The 20,139-nt window shown below is 52.2% G+C and overlaps 1 protein-coding gene across 17 annotated transcripts in view; it reads right to left on the bottom strand.

Moving 5' to 3' along the window:
- The window catches only part of LOC120319679 (microtubule-associated protein 4-like), a 166,366-nt gene that overhangs the window by 60,037 nt on the left and 86,190 nt on the right, over positions 1-20,139 (bottom strand). For 13 of the 17 annotated variants that reach the window (XM_039368760.1, XM_039368764.1, XM_039368766.1 and 10 more), the window contains 7 exons: positions 18,504-18,620; positions 16,268-16,366; positions 14,798-14,905; positions 12,895-12,996; positions 9,885-11,351; positions 5,580-5,705; positions 379-4,185 (listed from right to left, as the gene is read on the bottom strand). In XM_039368760.1, coding sequence (XP_039224694.1) covers positions 379-4,185; positions 5,580-5,705; positions 9,885-11,351; positions 12,895-12,996; positions 14,798-14,905; positions 16,268-16,366; positions 18,504-18,620 — 5,826 coding nt within the window. The remainder of the gene's footprint in view (positions 1-378; positions 4,186-5,579; positions 5,706-9,884; positions 11,352-12,894; positions 12,997-14,797; positions 14,906-16,267; positions 16,367-18,503; positions 18,621-20,139) is intronic. The other 4 variants (XM_039368762.1, XM_039368776.1, XM_039368773.1 and 1 more) reach the window with 4 other exon arrangements.

Here is a 20,139-nt window from a genome sequence, read left to right as displayed (position 1 = left end):
CAAGAGGTCCCTCAAGGGGTTCCCGAGCTAGAGGGAGATCTACCGCCTCAGCGGGCGCTCCCAACCTAACCGTCTCTTTCGCCCGAGAGGATGACCACCTTCCCAAGGTTAGTGACCCACCGCAAACGCAAACCAAGGTTAAAGAAGCACACACAGACAGAAGCGGAGAAACGCGGTTGAGTTCTAGATCGGGCCCGGGCGACTCAAGCAAGCGGACGCCACACGGCCCCTCCCAAGCCCAGCCAGGAATAGGCGCTCATGCCAACAGCCAACAAGGGTCGGTGAGGTGCTCGGGTCAACGCATCCAAAAGGTGGGCGAGCACGTTCTCACACGCAAGCTGGAGGGTGCGCCCGGCGGCCACAATCGCAAGCACACACCTTGGTCTCGCCGGCCGGGGAGACCCGGAACCTCGGCCTTCCCGGGTCTTCTCCGGCCTCGGTCTTGCCCAGCATCCCTCGGCGAAGGAAGCCCCCTTGACTTGGTGGGTCTCATGTAGCCCTTCATGGATGGAGAAGATCTGGTCCGGCTTGCTTTCTTGATCTCTCCTGGTGGCCCTCCGTTACCACGATCGGGCGCCAGCGGAGCTGAGGCCGACGGTTCTCCGGCTTCCGATCCCAAGCTCGCCGCGTCTTGAAGGCCGGTGGTTTCTCTGAGCTGACCGGTCTCCTCGTCGGTTGATTGAAAGAGAGGGACGGTCTCGGCCGCATCCTTGTCGCGATCAGAAGAGAGGTTGGCCACTTCCTCCACCGGGACGTTATCGGTCCTCAGCTTATTTCCTGAACTGTCAGCAGGCCTCGGCTCAGCTTCTCTTCGACCTTCTGCAACCGTTCCTGGTTGAGAACTTCCACCGTCGAGGACGGCCGCTGCGGTTGGAAGAGTTGACGCTTCCTTCTCGGAGCCCACGAGGGCTTGTGTTTCCGTAGGGAGCTCGTTGCCTTCTCCGACAGAACCCTTTCCTTCCGCCACGAGCCCGGGAGCCATCTTTGGCTTCTCCACCACCATTCCTGGTGGACCAAGACCTTCTCTCGGGTCTTTAAGCTCTGTGCTTTCTGCAGAGCCGGATCCGTGATGCGTTTCGGCTTTCAAGTGACGGTCTTCGATGGTCCTCTTCTTCTTCCTCTTCTCCCTGGTGTCATCCCCAGCTTTCATGACCAGGGAAGCTTCTGCCTCTTGGCCTGCAAGCTTGGCCAAGTTCTCCTGGAGCTCCTCCAGGATCTTCTGGTCCCCCGGCTTGGCGTCTGGTAGGAATCTGGGGAGACCAAATTGTTCCTCGTCGGCCGACTTGCCGGAGCGTTGTAAAAAGGGGCAGGTGGGGCCTCGCGGTTTGGCGGGGGCGTCCTCAAGAGCTCCAGCTGGGTCAAAGACGTCGGTGAGGTCCTCTTCCCAACGCAGCTGACGTCCGGAAGGCAAGCTTTGGATGTTCCTGTTCTCGTCGACGACCTTCGCTTCTCCTACGGGGAAGTCCAACCCACCTCCCCTACGAGGGTCTTCACGGTGGACGTCTTCCTTTGTTGGCTCTTGAGGGACAATCGGGATCTTCTTACTTTTCTTCTCCGTGGACTTCTGGGAGGGTTGCGGATCTGAAAGATCGGAGCCGCCATCTTTCTTCTCTCGAGAAGATCTTGACGCTTTGGTCTTCACCTTTCTCTCAGCTTCTAGAACTCTCCCGGTCTCCGACGTGTCTTGTTCCAAAGTAGGCCCGTCTGGTCCACTCGTTCCTTTCTTCTGTCCTCCAAAAATGTCATCAACCAAGAGCTCAGCGGGAAGCTGGCCTGGATGCTTGAGGAGAGGTTCTGAAGTCTCCTCCTTGGGACCAGCGGAGGTGGGGACCTCCTCCATCTTGACTCCTCGGTGGTCTTCAGTAGATGGTTCTGCCTTCATATCCAAGACCTTAGGAACTTGGAGACCTTGAAGGTCAGTCTCTGGTTTCTTCACTTCCTCCAGAACTTGAGGGAGGACAACCTGTGGCTTGGATGGACCTTCTCCACCTCGAGCTTGGTTAGCTTCGTGCCCATTAGAAAGTGTTTCTTTGGTCTCATGGAGAGCTGCGGTCTTCACAGTGCTGGCTTTCTCTTCCGAGGCGGACAACGCCTCCAAGCCAACGTTCTTCTCCTCCTTTCCGCCCGTTATTTCCAGCAGAACGTCCACTTGGGTGGTGCCTGGAAGTTCTAGCCCGTGATTCTTCTCGGGAGGACCTTCTTGAACGAAATCGCCTTTCTTGGAAGACACCATCCCGTCTCTCTCATCCGACGTCTTCTCCGGCCACAACAGAGGTTGTCCCGTCGAGAGACCTCGGCGAGATGCTTTGCTTCTCCCGTCGCTGCTCCTCTTCTTGGGTTTGCTGGTGGCCCACGCCAAGCTGAGGTCCTCTCCTCCACTAGGTGGGCTGGCTAAAGGTGGGCCCTTGTTCTGATCCGGCCCGTGGACCTTCGACTCAAGGAGAAGCTGGTCTTCCTTCTGCTTCTCAAGGGCTTCCGAGATGAAGGGATAGGCCGATGGAAGTTGTTCAACTCTTTGAAGGAGTCCATCTGGAGAACCTTTGATGTTTTCACTCAAGGGGACAAGGGGAGGACTTAGTTGCTTCAGACCATCTGCAGCTGTGATGTCAGCCTCTTCTTCCTCTCCCCTCTGTTGGGTTGGGTCAAACATCTGCCGAGAAGCTAGGTGGTCCTCCACGGTGGAGAAGAACGGTTGCCCGAAGGAGCTTCTCTCCTCGGACTTTCTGCTCTTCCCCACGCTCGATCTCTTCTTGGTCTTCTCTCTCACGCCTGGAGAGGTGGATAAAGTCTCTTCTGGGTTCCTGGTCGTCCAACCGATTTCGCCCAGGCCCTCCACGTCTACCACGGCTGAAGCTTTGCTCCAACCAATCTTCTCCTCCACTTCTGGGAGATGCTTTGCCTTCTTGCTTTTCCCATCGCTGCCTCTCTTTTTGGGCTGGTCGCGCCCCAACTTGAGAGCGGTTGGAAGTTCTGGAAGGTGGACACCAAGGAGCTCCTCCGTCGGGTCGGTGAAGAACACAGGGCCACCACCAACGAACAAGGGTTGGGCAGGATCTGAGGTGGATTCCACCATGAATGGAGTTTGTGCAGAATGAGAACCAGGTGGCTGGCTCCGTGGACGTTCTTCGGGGGTCCGCGAGACACCAGAGGTATCTTCTCCACCTTGATGAAGAGAAGTTCCTTCGGTCAAGTTTGAGTCGGCAGGAAGATGGAGATCTCTCTTGACCACGCCCTTCTTGAAGACCTCCTCCAGTTTCTTGGGTTTTTCTCCTGGCTCTTCTTTCCTTTCAAGACCTTGAAACTCTGCAGGAACCTGGTCAGGTGCCACCAGAGGGTCTACAGTCTGGACCTCAATCTTCTGCCCCACCGCAGCGTCGGCCTCCCAAGTGGACCCGTCAACGTTTGAGGTCTTCGGAGGGGTCCCAGACGCCAACTCTACGTTTTTCTCCAAGGAACCTACTTCTTCGGCCCCAGAAGGAGAAGAAGAACTTCTCAGCTGCTTCTTCTGCTCCTCAGGAAGTTCTCCCTTTGGGCTTCCTTTGGGCTGCCACGCCGAGCCGTCGTCCACCAGTGGTTTGACTTGGCTCCTTTCTCCTGGTCTGGGATCCAACGGAAATCTGGAAGGGTCTTCCACCTCCGTCGGAAGAAGGGATGGACGCTGATGGCCATCCGCTTGACGTCCTCCTTGACCGAGCTTCGAAGGATCGTGTCCGGGAAGTTGGGTGGAGAAGAAGACCTCTTTAGGACCTTCCTGGAGGAGGCATGGAGCTTCACCAGCAGCCGGAGAGCTTCTAAGCTTGTCGTCCCACGTGTCCACGCCGCGTGGTGGCTGCCCTTTCTTCTGCTTGGCCTTCTTCTTCTTCTTCTTCAATGCGGCGGACGCTTCTGGATCCCAACCTTCTTGAGGTAGATCCCTGGAAGCTTCCACCACTTCCAAAGCCGGGCCTGTTCCTTTCTTGGACCATCTCTTGGCACGGGGAGAAGGTCCCCCGAAGGAGCCCAAATCGGCCGCGAAGAAGGAGTCCCCACGTGGGCCGTGGCTCTTGGGGGTTGGAGACCCTGTCAGATGTTCTTCTGGAGCATCGGCCAGAGGCACCAGGACAGGTTTGGAGTGGCCAAACCGGCGGTGTTGGTGGTGGTCACCCGTTTTGGGCGCGTGTCTTATTTGGGGAGACGGAATTCCACCTGGAATACAGGAAGTTCACCGAAGGATAAAAACCCACCCCGGACCCAGACTCACGTTCCACACATTCACGCTCCGAGCAACGTCCGCTCCAAAGACCGGATGGCTTTTGTGGGACCGTGGGAAGCTTTGGCTGATCCCAGCCCTAGGGTCACCCCCGTCCCGGATTGGATTTTGGGAAGAAGCCAGCAGGTCTACCTCAACGAATCTAAAGAGGAGATGAGCTTTGTTGTCCTTTGATTTCCCGGCCCGCCTCTTTCTGCTGTCGGGAAGAAAATTCCTGACGGTGGGAAGAACGAAGGAGTGGAACAGCACCGGCCTCCGGAAGGTGGGAATGCTCCAACACTGGAAGTTTTTTGTTTGTTTGTTTGTTTGTTTTTTTAAAAAAGAGACCGCATGGCTACTTTGTCTGAAATGGTGTAGGGTTTCCTGCCTGAGCGGGGGGTTGGACTAGATGACCTCTGAGGTCCCTTCCAACTCTGCGGTTCTATGATTCTGTAAGGGTCTCCTGCTTGAGCAGGGGGTTGGACTAGATGACCTCTAAGGTCATTTCCAACTCTTGTTATTCTATAATTCTTTAAGACTGTCCTGCTTGAGCAGGGGGCTGGACTAGATGACCTCTAAGGTCATTTCCAACTTTTGTTATTCTATAATTCTTTAAGAATGTCCTGCTTGAGAAGGGGGCTGGACTAGATGACCTCGGAGGTCCCTTCCAACTCTTGTCATTCTATGATTAATGCTGTGTCCTGCTTGACAGGGGGGTTGGATTAGATGACCTCCCATGTCCCTTCCAACTCTGTCATTCTATAATTTTGCAAGGGTCTCCTGCTTGATCAGGGGGCTGGACTAGATGACCTCTAAGGTCATTTCCAACTCTTTTGTGATTCTATGATTAACGCTGTGTCCTGCTTGAGCAGGGGGTTGGACTAGATGACCTCCGAGGCCCCTCCCAGCTCTGTCATTCTACAATTCTTCCCTTCTCAACTTAAGGGAGGGGGGGGGATTTCCACACCGCCTGCGACCCAACCACACACCAAAGTGTCCCTGAACGTGTGAATCCCCCGCCCCCCCCCGATGCATCCCCGCGCTTCCGAAGACGTACTTCGGGGGCAAGGTGGACCCCGCCCCCAACGGAAGTCCTCTTTCGCGGAAGCGCAAGCCAACCTGGCTCCTGAGCCTGGCCCAAAGCTTTGACCCCCCCCCTGAGCGTCCCGTTTCGGAAAAGTCCGGCTACTCAGGAGTTCTCAGGAGCCCACCGCGACCAGGAGAACAAACCGCGGCCTCCGTCTGGAATCTTTGGGAATCGGAGCGACCGACGTAGCAACGGTGGGGAGAAAGGCACGGAGAAAAAAATGGGAGGATGGAGGAGGAAGACTTTCTCCGTTCCGTTACTCACCTTCCGGTCCTGTCCATGGCTCCACGGGATGGACGGCGGATTCCTTGACCAACGGGGGCTCTTCAACCACGGATCCGGGAGGTCCCACCTGGGGCTTCTCCCCCGGCAGAGATCCCATCGACACTGCTGAAGACAAAAAAAAACCAAAACCTTGGGTGACCACCACAAAGTAGAGAACTTTCTTCCCACGGATGAGAAGCTCCTGGTCCGGTGGCCCAAAGGATGTTCTTCCGAGAAGAACTTCCAGAACTTCTCAGCCTCAAAGAATCCGGGAGTTCCTGCGACAGACCTGAAGACCCCCTTCGTCGCGGGTCCGGTCCCGACACAACTAGGAGAACATCAAGGAACCCTCCAAGGATTCAATGGTCCTTGACGTTGACCGTGGAGGTGTCCGCCACCCACGCCACTAGGTCCACCTCAAGGAGATCTTGAGCTGACCAGGAGGATGTTTGGATCTAGCTCAAGATGTCAAGAGAAGACTCTAGGTCAGGGGTCTTCCAACTTGGCCCTCTTATGACTGGGGGATTTTAACTCCCAGAATGCCTCAGTCGGCCATTTTGATGAAACTGGGAGCTTGGATCCAGACTCTCAGGGGTCTTCCAACTTGGCCCTTTTATGACTGGTGGACTTCAATGCCCAGAATGCCTCAGTCGGCCATTTTGATGAAACTGCGGGCTTAGATCCAGACCAGGGGTCTTCCAACTTGGACCTTTTATGACTGGTGGACCAACTCCCAGAATTCCTCAGTCGGCCATTTTGATGAAATCGGGAGCTTGGATCCAGACCAGGAGGTCTTCCAACTTGGCTGTTTTATGACTGGTGGACTTCAATTCCCAGGATTCCTCAGCCAGCATGCCTGGCTGAGGAATTGAGAGTTGAAGTCCACCAGTCATACAAGGGCCAAGTCTGACTGGTGGGACTTCAACTCCCAGAATCCCTCAGTCGGCCATTTTGATGAAACCGGGAGCTTGGATCCAGACCAAGGTGTCTTCCAACTTGGACCTTTTATGACTAGTGGACGTCAACTCCCAGGATTCCTCAGTTGGCCATTTTGATGAAACTGCGGGCTTGGATCCAGACTCTCAGGGGTCTTCCAACTTGGCCCTTTTATGACTGGTGGACTTCAACTCCCAGAATTCCTCAGTCGGCCATTTTGATGAAATCGGGAGCTTGGATCCAGACCAGCAGGTCTTCCAACTTGGCTGTTTTATGACTGGTGGACTTCAATTCCCAGGATTCCTCAGCCAGCATGCCTGGCTGAGGAATTGAGAGTTGAAGTCCACCAGTCATACAAGGGCCAAGTCTGACTGGTGGACTTTTATGAATGATGGACTTCCAACTGACTGGTGGACTTTTATGAATGATGGACTTCCAACTCCCAGAATCCCTCAGTCGGCCATTTTGATGAAAGTGCGGGGTTGGATCCAGACCAGGAGATCTTCCAACTTGGCCCTTTTATGACTGGTGGACTTCAACTCCCAGAATGCTTCACTCGGCCATTTTGATGAACCTGCAGACTTAGATCCAGACTCTCAGGGGTCTTCCATCTTTGCCCTTTTATGACTGGTGGACTTCAACTCCCAGAATTCCTCAGTCGGCCATTTTGATAAAACTGCAGGCTTGGATCTAGGCTCTCAGGGGTCTTCCATCTTGGCCCTTTTATGACTGGTGGACTTCAACTCCCAGAATTCCTCAGTCGGCCATTTTGATAAAACTGCAGGCTTGGATCTAGGCTCTCAGGGGTCTTCCATCTTGGCCCTTTTATGACTGGTGGACTTCAACTCCCAGAATTCCTCAGTCGGCCATTTTGATAAAACTGCAGGCTTGGATCTAGACTCTCAGGGGTCTTCAGACTTGGCCCTTTTATGACTGGTGGACTTCAACTCCCAGGATTCATCAGTCGGCCATTTTGATGAAACTGCAGCCTTGGATCCAGACTCTCAGGGGTCTTCCAACTTGTCCCTTTTATGACTGGTGGACTTCAACTCCCAGAATTCCTCAGTCGGCCATTTTGATGAACCTGCGGACTTGGATCCAGACTCTCAGGGGTCTTCCAACTTGTCCCTTTTATGACTGGTGGACTTCAACTCCCAGAATTCCTCAGTCGGCCATTTTGATAAAACTGCAGGCTTGGATCTAGACTCTCAGGGGTCTTCAGACTTGGCCCTTTTATGACTGGTGGACTTCAACTCCCAGGATTTCTCAGCCAGTGTGTCTGGCTGAGGAATTCTGAGAGTTGAAGTCCGCCAGCCATACAAGGGCCAAGTCTGACTGGTGGGACTTCAACTCCCAGAATCCCTCAGTCGGCCATTTTGATGAAACTGGGGGCTTGGATCCAGACCAGGGGGTCTTCCAACTTGGCCCTTTTATGACTGGAGGATTCCAACACTCAGAATTCCTCAGTTGGCCATTTTGATGAAACTGCATGTTGGCTGAAGAATTCTGGGAGTTGAAGTCCACAAGTCATAAAAGGGCCAAGTTGGAAGACCCCTGAGAGTCTGGATCTAAGCCCGTAGTTTCATCAAAATGGCCGACTGAGGAATTCTGGGAGTTGAAGTCCACCAGTCATAAAAGGGCCAAATTTGAAGACCCCTGGTCTGGACCTAAGGCCACAGTTTCATCAAAATGGCCGACTGAGGAATTCTGGGAGTTGGTCCACCAGTCATAAAAGGTCCAAGTTTGAAGACCCCTGAGAGTCTGGATCCAAGCCTGCGGTTTCATCAAAATGGCCGACTGAGGAATTCTGGGAGTTGAAGTCCCACCAGTCATAAAAGGGCCAAGTCTGAAGAGCCCTGCTCTATGTTCTAAGTGAGGGGTCTCCAACCTGCGGACTGAGGCCTGTTACTGGTCCATAGCCTATTTGCAACCGGACCATGTGAGTGGCTGGGTGGTGCGGGCACATGTGCGCGCACACACAACCCCACTCGCAGGCGCTCGTGGACCCCCTTGCGCAAGTGCCCGAGGCCCGACTCGTGCGAACATCGTGGGTGTTCAGGGTCTCGCTCACACGAGTGTCAAAAACATTTGAGGTGTCACTTGTGCGAGCGTCGCAGCCTCGTTCGTGAGTCGCGGGTGTCAGCGGTCACACTTGAGCGAGCGCTCAATCCTGGCACAATCCTGGCTGACGCTCGGGCCTTCACGCGAACATCACAGGAGAGTGTAACTGCACGCGCGCGAGCGCTCACTCGTGTGATCATTGCAAGCGCTCAAGAGCCTCACTTGCATATCACGGGTGTGCGCGACCACACTCGTGCCAACACTCGGCCTTGTTCGCACGGTCGTTGCAGGCGTTTGGGGCCTCATTCGCAAGAGAGTCTTGGATGTTTGTGGGTCCACTCGCACAAACATCCCGGATGGTCTCAGCCCCACTCGCGCGAGCGTCACGGGTACTCGCGCGAGCGTCACGGGTACTCGCACGAGCGTCACGGGTACTCACGCAAGCGTCACGGGTACTCGCGCGAGCGTCACAGGTTCTCTCAGCCCTGCTCATGCGAGCTTCACAAATATTCACATGTTACAGGTACTCGCGCGAGCCTCACAGGTGCTCTCAGCCCCGCTCATGCGAGCTTCACAAGTGTTCGCATGAGTGTTACAGTTGCTCGCGTGAGCTTGATTCTCTCGGCCTGGCTCATGCGAACTTCACAAATGTTTGTGTGAGTGCTACGAGTGCTCGCGCGAAGCTCCCAGGTGCTCTTAGCCCTGTTCACGCGAGCGTCACAAGTATTTTTGTGTTACAGGTGCTCGCGCCAGCGTCACAGGTGATCTCAGCCCCGCTCACGCAGGAGTCACAAGTGTGTTGTGTATTACAGGTGCTCGCACGAGCCTCACAGATGCTCTCAGGCCCACTGACGTGAGTTTCACAAGTGTTCGCGTGAGCGTTACAGGCGCTCGCGTGAGCCTCACAGGTGCTCTCAGCCCCGCTCACGCGAGCCTCACAAGTGCTCGGACAAACGTCACAGGTGCTACCAGCCCCACTCGCACAAGTCTCATGGGGGCTCGGACCTCACGGGGGCTCGCACACGCACCCGTCCCGTCCACAGCACTATCCCCACTTCCCCTCTCCGGGCTGCCAACCCGGAACAAGTTGGAGAACTCTGTTCTCTTCTACACGGTCTCCTAAATATGCCACGGAAGGCCTTCTCGTTGACGTTCTCCAGCCCTCAACTCATAACCTATCAAGAGCAGGACCATCCCGTGAGAGAAGAAGTTCAGACTGAGAAAGAGAGGAAGGAAAGAGGTTGGCTTGGAGGAGAAGAAGACGAGAGTCCACCACGAAGCGTTGACCATTGTCGAAGTTCTCCTTACCTGTAGGATCTGGGAGATGTCCTCCAGCTTCAGCTGCCGTTGGTTCCTTCAGCTTTTCAGGTGAGCCGGGAGGCTGCTGCTGGTTCTCCTTCTTCTCATATAGCTTCTCCTGCCCAGGAAGGTCCAACGGGAGTTGGGCGGGCCAAGAAGAGGACTTGATTTCTGGCGTGGCTAGGAATGGACTGGTTTCTTCCGCTTTCTCGGCAGGCTGGGTGGGAGAAGATGGAAGTGGATCACTTTTCCGAATGGGAGAAAGTGGAGGGGTGTCAGCTTTCCAGAGAGGAGAAAGTGGAGGTCCACCAGCTTTCTGGACAGGAGAAAGTGGAGGTCCACCAGCTTTCTGGACAGGAGAAATTGGAGGTCCATCAGCTTTCAATCCAGGAGAAATGGGAGGTCCATCAGCTTTATGACTAGGAGAAATTGGAGGTCCATCAGCTTTCTGAGAAGGAGAAAGTGGAGGTCCATCAGCTTTCCAGACAGGAGAATGTGGAGGTCCATCAGCTTTCTGAGCAGGAGAAACTGGAGGTTCATCAGCTTTCAATCCAGGAGAAAGTGGAGGTCCACCAGCTTTCTGAGAAGGAGAAAGTGGAGGTCCATCAGCTTTCCAAACAGGAGAATGTGGAGGTCCATCAGCTTTCAGTCCAGGAGAAACTGGAGATCCATCAACTTTCTGACTAGGAGAAAGTAGAGGTCCATCAGCTTTCAATCCAGGAGAAATGGGAAGTCCATCAGCTTTCAGTCCAAGAGAAAGTGGAGGTCCACCAGCTTTCTGACCAGGAGAAAGTGGAGGTCCATCAGCTTTCCAGACAGGAGAATGTGGAGGTCCATCAGCTTTCTGAACAGGAGAAAGTGGAGGTCCATCAGCTTTCAATCCAGGAGAAACGGGAGGTCCACCAGCTTTCTGACCAGGAGAAAGTGGAGGTCCATCAGCTTTCTGAGCAGGAGAAACTGGAGGTCCATCAGCTTTCAATCCAGGAGAAAGTGGAGGTCCATCAGCTTTCAATCCAGGAGAAAGTGGAGGTCCATCAGCTTTCCAGACAGGAGAATGCGGAGGTCCATCAGCTTTCTGAGCAGGAGAAACTGGAGGTCCATCAGCTTTCTGGACAGGAGAACGTTGACTTGTCACCTCCTGCATCTGCGGGGCGAGGGTCACCTTGCTCTCATCCTTCTTCTCTCCCCGTTGGGTAGGAGAACCCACCAGATCTTCGGTTTCGAAGCTGGGAAACGGACTCAAGTCTTCTTCTCCAGCGTGGAAGGGAAGACACGGTTGGGCCTTCTCGAATTTTGGGGCGGGAACCCTGATTAGTGTTGGGTCTTCTGGATGTCGTCTGTCTTCTCCCTTGGGACTCTGAAGGACCTTCTTCCCTTCTTCTGGTTTCTCCAGGGTGGGGCAGGTCTCTGCAGGGAGGACAATGATGTCTTCGTCCTCGAATCTTAGTTCTTTGGAGACCGGAGTCTCCGAGAAGCCTGTTTTTTTGGGGAGAAAAGAAAGAACAGCCGTCATTTCTGGTCGGAAGCTGGTTAGATGTGGGTTGATGTTCTACAGGTCTCCCCATTCCAGACCATCGATGGTCGGGGATGGCTTGCCTCCGTTTGAGGTCCCTCCAGACGGCCGGAACTAGGAACGCGTGGCTGTTCAGGTTCAAAAGAGGAAAGGTGCCTTGGAGAGACAGCAGAAGCACCAGAGGTGGGAGGGACCTCGGAGGTCATCTAGCCCAACCCCCTGCTCCAGCAGGAGACCTTTACGGAGCCATAGAAGAACAGGGCTGGAAGGGGACCTCGGAGGTCTTCTAGTCCCTCCCCCTCTCAAGCAGGAGCCCCTTGCAGGACCGTGGAATGACAGAGTTGGAAGGGACCATGGAGGTCACCTAGTCCAACCCCCTGTCAGGCAGGAGACCCTTACAGAAGTATAGAATGACAAGTGCTGGAAGGGGACCAAGGAGGTCATCTAGTCCAACCCCCGGCTCCAGCAGGAGACCCTTACAGTCATGGAATAACAGGGTTGGGGCCTTGGAGGTCATCTAGTCCATCCCCCTGTCAAGCAGGAGATCTTTAGAGAACCATAGAATGACAGAGTTGGAAGGGACCCTGGAGGTCATCTAGTCCAGCCCCCTGCTCAAGCAGGAGACCCTTACAGAATCACAGAGTAGGAAGGGACCTCGGAGGTCATCTAGTCCAACCCCCTGCTCAAGGAGACACTTACAGAATCACAGACTTGGAAGGGACCTCGGAGGTCATCTAGTTCAACCCCCTGCTCAAGCAGGAGACCCTTACAGAATCACAGAGCAGGAAGGGACCTTGGAGGTCATCTAGTCCAACCCCCTGCTCAAGGAGACACTTACAGAATCACAGACTTGGAAGGGACCTCAGAGGTCATCTAGTCCAACCCCCTGCTCAAGCAGGAGACCCTTACAGAATCACAGAGCAGGAAGGGACCTCGGAGGTCATCTAGTCCAACCCCCTGCTCAAGCAGGAGACCCTTACGGAATCATAGAAGGACAGAGTTGGAAGGGGACCTCGGAGGTCACCTAATCCAACCCCCTGCTCTTCTCCAGTTGTCTCTCTCTGTCCTGGGACGTCCAGTGGAAAAGGCACTGTGGGGTCTGGGTGCCCTCTGAGCTTAGTTGTTTTCTAACAGACCTTTCGTGACCCAACTAGGTAACGTTATCAGTGAGGTTAAGTAACTAGGATTTGCTCTCATTTTTTTTTGCAACTATTCTCTTCAAGGACTGATGACGTTCCCTAGTTGGGTCATGAGACGTCTGCAAGGAAATCACCCAGCTCAGAGAGCACCCCCCACAGTCCTTCCTCCTCCTCCTCCTCCCTTCTAACACTGATGACGTTCCCTAGTTGGGTCATGAGACGTCTGCAAGTAAAAAAGACAAGCTCAGAGACCACCAAGAACCCCACAGTCCTTCCTCCTCCTCCCCACATACCTCCCTCCCTTCTAGCACTGATGATGTTCCCTAGCTGGGTCATGAAACGTCCACATGTTCCTCACTCAGCTCACCTGCTTGAGTTCCTTGAGGAGGAAGCAGACCGTAGTCCAGAGAGGGTTGAAAGCCCATCAGCTCCTCCATGGTAGGGAGAGCAGCCCCAAAGGCAGGAGGAACTAGAGAAGGACATCGACAACGCAAGGTTTACAACGGCACGTTAACCTCTTTCGAACGTTTGCCCGCAAGTGAGATCAAAGCTGACTACGCCATGCGGGATCTCCTGGTGGTACCATATCCCCCCCCAAAAAAAACCAAAGAGGGAGGGAGGGATGGAGGACAAGGCACAAGGAGAAGGAGGAGAAGGAAGAGCAGGTGGACGGAGAAAGAGAAGAGGATGGGTGGAGAAGGAGCAGAAGAAAGGAAGAGGGAGAAGAGGAGAAGAGGGCCGAAAAGATGAATGGAGAAGGTGAAGGAGAAGGATGGAAGAGGAGAAAGGAAGAGGGAGGAGGAGAAAAGGAGAAGATGGATGGAGAAGGTGAAGGAGAGGAGGAGAAGAAGGAGATGGACGGAGGAGGAGAAAGGAAGAGGGAGGTGGAGAAAAGGAGAAGATGGATGGAGAAGGTGGAGACGGATGGATGGATGGATAAGATGAAGGAGGACAGATGGAAAAGGTGAAGGCAAGAAAGAGAAAAAGAAGGAGGAGACGATGGATGGAGGAGATGGAAGGACAAAATGGATGGTGAAGGGCAGAAGGAGACGATGGATGGAGAAGGTAAAGGGAGAAGGGGAGGGAGGGATGGATGGAGAAGTTGAAGGACAGATGGAGAAGATGAAGGGGAGAAGGAGAAAAAGGAGGAGAAGATGGATGGAGAAGATGGACAAAATGGATGGAGGAGGTGGTGAAGGGGAAAAGGAGAAGATGGATGGATGGAGAAGAGGAAGAGTAAGAGAAGGAGAAAGAGAAGAAGATGGATGGATGGAGATGAAGAAGAGGAAGGAGAAAATGAAGGAAAATATGGATGGAGGAGATGGTGGAGAAAGAGAAGATGTATGGATGGAAGATGGACAGAGAAGAAAAGGAGGGATGGAGAAGGTGAAGGAAAATATGGATGGAGGAGGTGGTGAAGGGGAGAAGGAGAAGGATGGAGAAGATGAAGAAAAGGAGAAGGAGAAAGAGAAGAAGATGGATGGAGATGAAGAAGATGGACAGAGAAGATGAAGGAAAATATGGATGTAGTGAAGAGGAGAAAGAGAAGATGGATGGATGGAGATGAAGAAGATGGATGGAGAAGATGAAGGAAAATATGGATGGATGAGGTGGTGAAGAGGAGAAGGATAAGGACGGAGAAGATGAAGAATAGAAGAAGAAAGAGAAGAAGATGGATGGATGGAGATGAAGAAGATGGACGGAGAAGATGAAGGAGAAGATGAAGGAAAATATGGATGGAGGAGGGTGAAGGGGAGAAAGAGAAGATGGATGGATGAAGAAGATGGACGGAGAAGATGGATGGAGAAGATGAAGGAAAATATGGATGGAGGAGATGGTGAAGGGGAGAAAGAGAAGATGAATGGACGGAGAAGATGAAGGAGAAGATGGATGGAGAAGGAAAATATGGATGGAGGAGATGGTGGAGAAAGAGAAGATGGATGGATGGAGATGAAGATGGACGGAGAAGATGAAGGGGAAGACGACGGATGGCAAAGCCAAAGGGGGTGGAGAAGATGGTGGTCCAGTTCATGGCCTCTACTCAAGTGGAGCCAATGAGTTGGGTGGATCACGCCCCAAGATGGCTTCCCAAACCAAGGCCAAACCCTCCCACCTTGAGAACCGCCCTTCTCCACGGGAGTCTGGGGTAGGAGAACCCCAACCCATATCTCCACCCATCTTCTCCACCCAAAGACGCCCAGCCGAGAAGATGGAAGGAAGGATGGGACTTGAGGAACTTCTACTCTTGAGAACCTCAGCTCTTCTCTCACCTGTAGAGATCGCCTGCTCGGCTTCTGGAGGACTCAGCTCCCCGGAGAAGACCATCTCATCTCCACCAGGGTGGTGCTTCTCCACCTCAAAGGGGACCTTGTGAGCCTCTGCGAAGAAGATACCGAGCTGAGATGTTTCCACCTCACAAGACCCACATGGACCAAGCTGGTCCTCTTCTCCCCATCTTGGACTTCCTCGGAAACCTTGGTGGGACCCGGTTCCTTCCAAGGTTCTCCGGAGAACCAACATCTGGAGAAGGTTGGGACGATGGATGAATGGAGGTCGCCCCCCCTTCCTCGTATTCCATCCTTATGTTGGACTAGATGATCTCCGAGGTGCCTTCCAACTCTATTATTCTATAATTCTGGTAAGGTCTCCTGCTTGAGCAGGGGGTTGGACTAGATGACCTCCGAGGTCCCTTGCAGCTCTGTGATTCCGTAAGGGTCTCCTGCTTGAGCAGGGGGTTGGATTAGATGACCTCCAAGTTCCCTTCTAACTCTGCGATTCTGTAAGGGTCTCCTGCTTGAGCAGGGGGTTGGACTGGATGACCTCCAAGGTCCCTTCCAAACTCTGTCATTCTATGATTAATGCTGTGTCCTGCTTGAGCAGGGGGTTGGACTAGATGACCTCTGAAGTACCTCCCAACTCGTCATTCTATGATTCTGCAAGGGTCTTGTGCTTAAGCAGGGGGTTGGACTAGATGACCTCCAAGGTCCCTTCTGTGATTCTGTAAGGGTCTCCTGCTTGAGCAGGGGGTTGGACTGGATGACCTCCAAGATCCCTTCCAACTCTGTGATTCTGTAAGGGTCTCCTGTTTGAGCACGGGGTTGGACTAGATGACCTCCAAGGTCCCTTCCAACTGTGTTCTTCTCTAAAGGTCTACTGCTGGAGCAGGGGGTTGGACTAGATGACCTCTGAGGTCCCTCCCAACTCTGTCATTCTATGATTCTGCAAGGGTCTTGTGCTTAAGCAGGGGGTTGGACTAGATGACCTCCAAGGTCCCTTCTGTGATTCTGTAAGGGTCTCCTGCTTGAGCAGGGGGTTGGACTGGATGACCTCCAAGATCCCTTCCAACTCTGTGATTCTGTAAGGGTCTCCTGTTTGAGCACGGGGTTGGACTAGATGACCTCCAAGGTCCCTTCCAACTGTGTTCTTCTCTAAAGGTCTACTCCTTGAGCAGGGGGTTGGACTGGATGACCTCCGAGGTCCCTTCCAACTCTGTGATTCTGTAAGGGTCTCCTGCTCGAGTAGGGGGCTGGATTGGATGACCTCCAAGGTCTTTTTTTTTTTTTTTTTTTTGCTTAAGGGGTTAGTCCTCAAGGTCTTCAGCCACACCGATCTGATTTTTTTTGTTTGTTTGTTTGGTTTTCTCGTTTTTTTGCCCAGATGGAGAGGTGGAAACGGGCCTGAGGTTGGTCCAGGTGAGCCGCGGCTCACCTGGCCAGGCCGAAGCGTGATTGACATCTTACCTGGGGATTGGAAGAAAGGGGCGGGGCCTTGTCCCTCGGCCAGGTGTGGAGCGGCCAACCAGAAGTCTTCGGGGGGAGGAGCCGTCGGTCGGAAAGGGGCTGGAGGAAAGACGGAGCAGAGACAGAGTGTCAGACACGGCGGCTGGTCCTCCACTTACAACGGAAGGAGGGAGGGAAGGAAAGAAGGAAAGGAGGAGAGGGAGGGAGGGAAGGAAGAAAGGATGGAAAGAGTGGGAAGGAAGGAAGGAAGGAGGGAAGAAAGGATGGAAAGAGTGGGAAGGAAGGAAGGAGGGAAGAAAGGATGGAAAGAGTGGGAAGGAAGGAAGGAAGGAAGGAAGGAAGGAAGGAAGGAAGGAAGGAAGGAAGGAAGGAAGGAAGGAAGGAGAGTAGGGATGGATGGAAGGAGTGGGAGGGAGGGAAGAAAGGATGGAAAGAGTGGGAAGGAAGGAAGGAAGGAAGGAAGGAGGGAAGAAAGGATGGAAAGAGTGGGAAGGAAGGAAGGAGAGGGAGGGAAGAAGTGGGAGAAAGGGAAGGAAAGGAGAGGGAGGATGGAAGGAGTGAGGGAAGGAGAAATACGGATGGAAGGAATGGGAAGGAGGGAAGAAAGGAAGGAAAGGGTGGGAGGGTTGCAGGGAAGGAAGAAAGGAAGGAAGGAAAAAAGGAGAGGGATGGAAGGAGTGGTACGGTTGGAGGGAAGGAACAAAGGAATTTTGAGAAAGGAAGGAAGGAAGGAAGGAAGGAAGGAAGGAAGGAAGGAAGGAAGAGGGAAGGAGGGAGGGAAAGAAGGAGTGGGAGGGTTGGAGGGAAGGGAATGAAGGAATTTTCAGAGAAAAAGCAAGAAAGAAAGAAAGAAAGAAAGAAGGAGCGAGGAAGGAATTTTGAAAAGAAAGAAGGAAAGAAAGAGGAATTTTGAGAAAAGAAGGAAGGAAAAAAGAAAGAAAGAAAGAAAGAAAGAAAGAAAGAAAGAAAGAAAGAAAGAAATGGGCGGGAAGGGAGGTAGGGATAAAGAAGGAAAGGGAAAGATAGAAAGATGAAGGAAGAGGGAGGGAGGAAGGAAAGGAGAAATGGGAGGGATAAAGAAAGAAGGAAAGAAAGAAAGAAAGAAAGAAAGAAAGAAGGAAAGAAAGAAAGAAAGAAAGAAAGAGGAAGGAAGGAAGGAAGGAAGGGAGGAAGGAAGGAAGAAATGGGCAGGAAGGGTGGGAGGGATAAAGAAGGAAGGAAAGAAAGAAAGAAAGAAAGAAAGAAAGAAATGGGTGGGAAGGGAGGGAAAGATAAAGAAAGAAGGAAAGAAAGAAAGAAAGAAAGAAAGAGCGAGGAAGGAATTTTGAAAAGAAAGAAGGAAAGAAAGGAATTTTGAGAAAAGAAGGAAGGAAAAAAGAAAGAAAGAAAGAAAGAAAGAAAGAAAGAAAGAAAGAAAGAAAGAAAGAAAGAAAGAAAGAAATGGGCGGGAAGGGAGATAGGGATAAAGAAGGAAAGGGAAAGATAGAAAGATGAAGGAAGAGGGAGGGAGGAAGGAAAGGAGAAATGGGAGGGATAAAGAAAGAAGGAAAGAAAGAAAGAAGGAAAGAAAGAAAGAAAGAGAGGAAGGAAGGGAGGAAGGAAGAAATGGGCAGGAAGGGAGGGAGGGATAAAGAAGGAAAGAAAGAAAGAAAGAAAGAAAGAAAGAAAGAAAGAAAGAAAGAAGAAATGGGTGGGAAGGGAGGGAGGGATAAAGAAAGAAGGAAAGAAAGAAAGAAAGAAAGAAAGAAAGGAAGGAAGAAATGGGCAGGAAGGGAGGGAGGGATAAAGAAGGAAGGAAAGAAAGAAAGAAAGAAAGAAAGAAAAGAAATGGGTGGGAAGGGGGGAGGGATAAAGAAAGAAAGAAAGAAAGAAAGAAAGAAAGAAAGAAAGGAAGGAAGGAAGGAAGGAAGGAAGGAAGGAAGGAAGGAAGGAAGGAAGAAATGGAGGGAAGGGTGGGAGGGAGACGGAAAGAAAGGGAAGGAAGCAAGAAAGAGAAGGAAGGAAGAGAAGGAAGGAAGGAAGAAGGAAAGGAAAGGAAAGGAAAGGAAAGGGGACAAATATATTTACAGGTATTTGTCTGCTTTAAGTTCACTAAAAAAGAAACCCAGAATAAAAACTCAAATGCAGGCCTCCCCCCTTACAGCCATTCATTCAGTGACCGTTTCGGAGTTACGACATCCGGATTTCCCCGCTCCCCCCCCCCCGCTTCCCGTTTTTCCAGCCCTGGTTGGTTTACCTGCTCGGCTGGGAATTGGCCCGGTGCCGAGAAAAGACAGGGGTTCGAAAGCCGCGGCCGTCGGATGTGTGAATCCCAGAGACGGGTGTTCGGACAACTCGGCTGTCCCGTAGGGACCTGGAGGAGAGAAAGGGGAGTTTGCAACAAGCCAGCTTTCTCCCTTGGCGGCGGGATCCAGCACAAACCGAGATCAGAAAAATGAGGGGGGAAAAAAAACAGATTTCTTTTTAGCTGATTTATAGCTGATTTATGGCCTCGGAGGTCATCTAGCCCAACCCCCTGCTCAAGCAGGAGACCCTTACAGAATCATAGGCGGCAGAGTTGGAAGGGACCTTGGAGGTCATCCAGTCCAACCCCCTGCTCAAGCAGGAGACCCTTACAGAATCATTAGAAGGACAGAGTTGGAAGGGACCTCGGAGGTCATCTAGTCCAACCCCCTGCTCAAGTCAGGAGACCTTCCTTCAAAGTCAAACTTGGTGGCGACAAGAAGCTGAGAGAGAGAGAGAGAGAGAGAGAGAGAGGAGAAGATGTCACCCCATTTTTTCCCCCAGCTTGAATTATGCTGCACTCCAAAGCAGCTAGTCCTCAAGTCTCGACTACAATGCCGAACAGCGTTTCCGTCGCTAAGCCAGGCTTAACAACTGCAACTGACATCAGAACTTCTACTGCAAAGCAAGACGGCTGTGAATTCTGTTCCGGCCAATTTTAAAACCCTGTTTTTTTTCCCGACATTCGTCCTTAAGTGAATTGCATGTCGTTAAGTGAATACAGCTTCTCTGGTTATCGTTTGCTCGTCAGAAGCTGGCCGGGAAAATCACAAACGCTGAGATGCTATAATCATGATTGTGGAGGAGGAGGAGGAGGAAAGGAATTGTTGCCTGAGTGGGGGGTTGGACTAGATGACCTCCCGGGTCCCTCCCAACTCTGTTATTCTATCCATCCCATTCTTCCTCCTTTCCTTTCTTCCATCCATCCATCCTCAATTAATCCTTACCTTTCCTTCCTTTCTTCCTTATATTTTCTTCCTCCCTCCTTCCTTCCATCTATCCGTCCATCTTCTAGTTTCCCTCCCTCCCTTTCTTCCACCCATCCATCCTGATCCTTCCTTCCTTTATTCCTCTTCTTCTTTCTTCCATCCATCCATCAATCCTTACCCTTCCTTCCTTCCTTTTTTCCATCCATCCATTCATCTATCCATCCTCTACTTTCCCTCCTTCCTTTATTCCATCCATTCACCTGTCAATGCTTACCCTTCCTTCCTCCCTCCCTTTTTTTCTTCCTTTCTCCCTTCCTTCCTTTCTTCCATCCATCCATCTTCTACTTTCCCTCCCTCCCTCCTTTCCTTTCTTCTATCCATCCACCATCAATCCTGATCCTTCCTTCTTTATTCCTCCTTTTCTTTCCTTTTTTCATCCATCCATCCTCTTATCATTCCTTCTTTCCTTCCTTTCTTCCATCCATTCATCTATCCATCTTCTACTTTCCCTCCCTCGCTTTCCTTTCTTCCATCCATCCATCCTCCATCAATCCTAACCCTTCCTTCCTTTCCTTTCTTCCATCCATCCATCCTTCCTTCCTTCCATCTTCTACTTTCCCTCCCTCCCTTTTTTTCATCCATCCCTCCTTCCTCCATCAA

Source organism: Crotalus tigris, unplaced genomic scaffold, assembly GCF_016545835.1.
Source record: "Crotalus tigris isolate CLP2741 ecotype Arizona unplaced genomic scaffold, ASM1654583v1 scf7180000020932.1150333, whole genome shotgun sequence".
In the NCBI taxonomy this organism is placed as follows: domain Eukaryota; kingdom Metazoa; phylum Chordata; class Lepidosauria; order Squamata; family Viperidae; genus Crotalus; species Crotalus tigris.
This window is presented reverse-complemented; position numbering and strand designations above follow the sequence as displayed.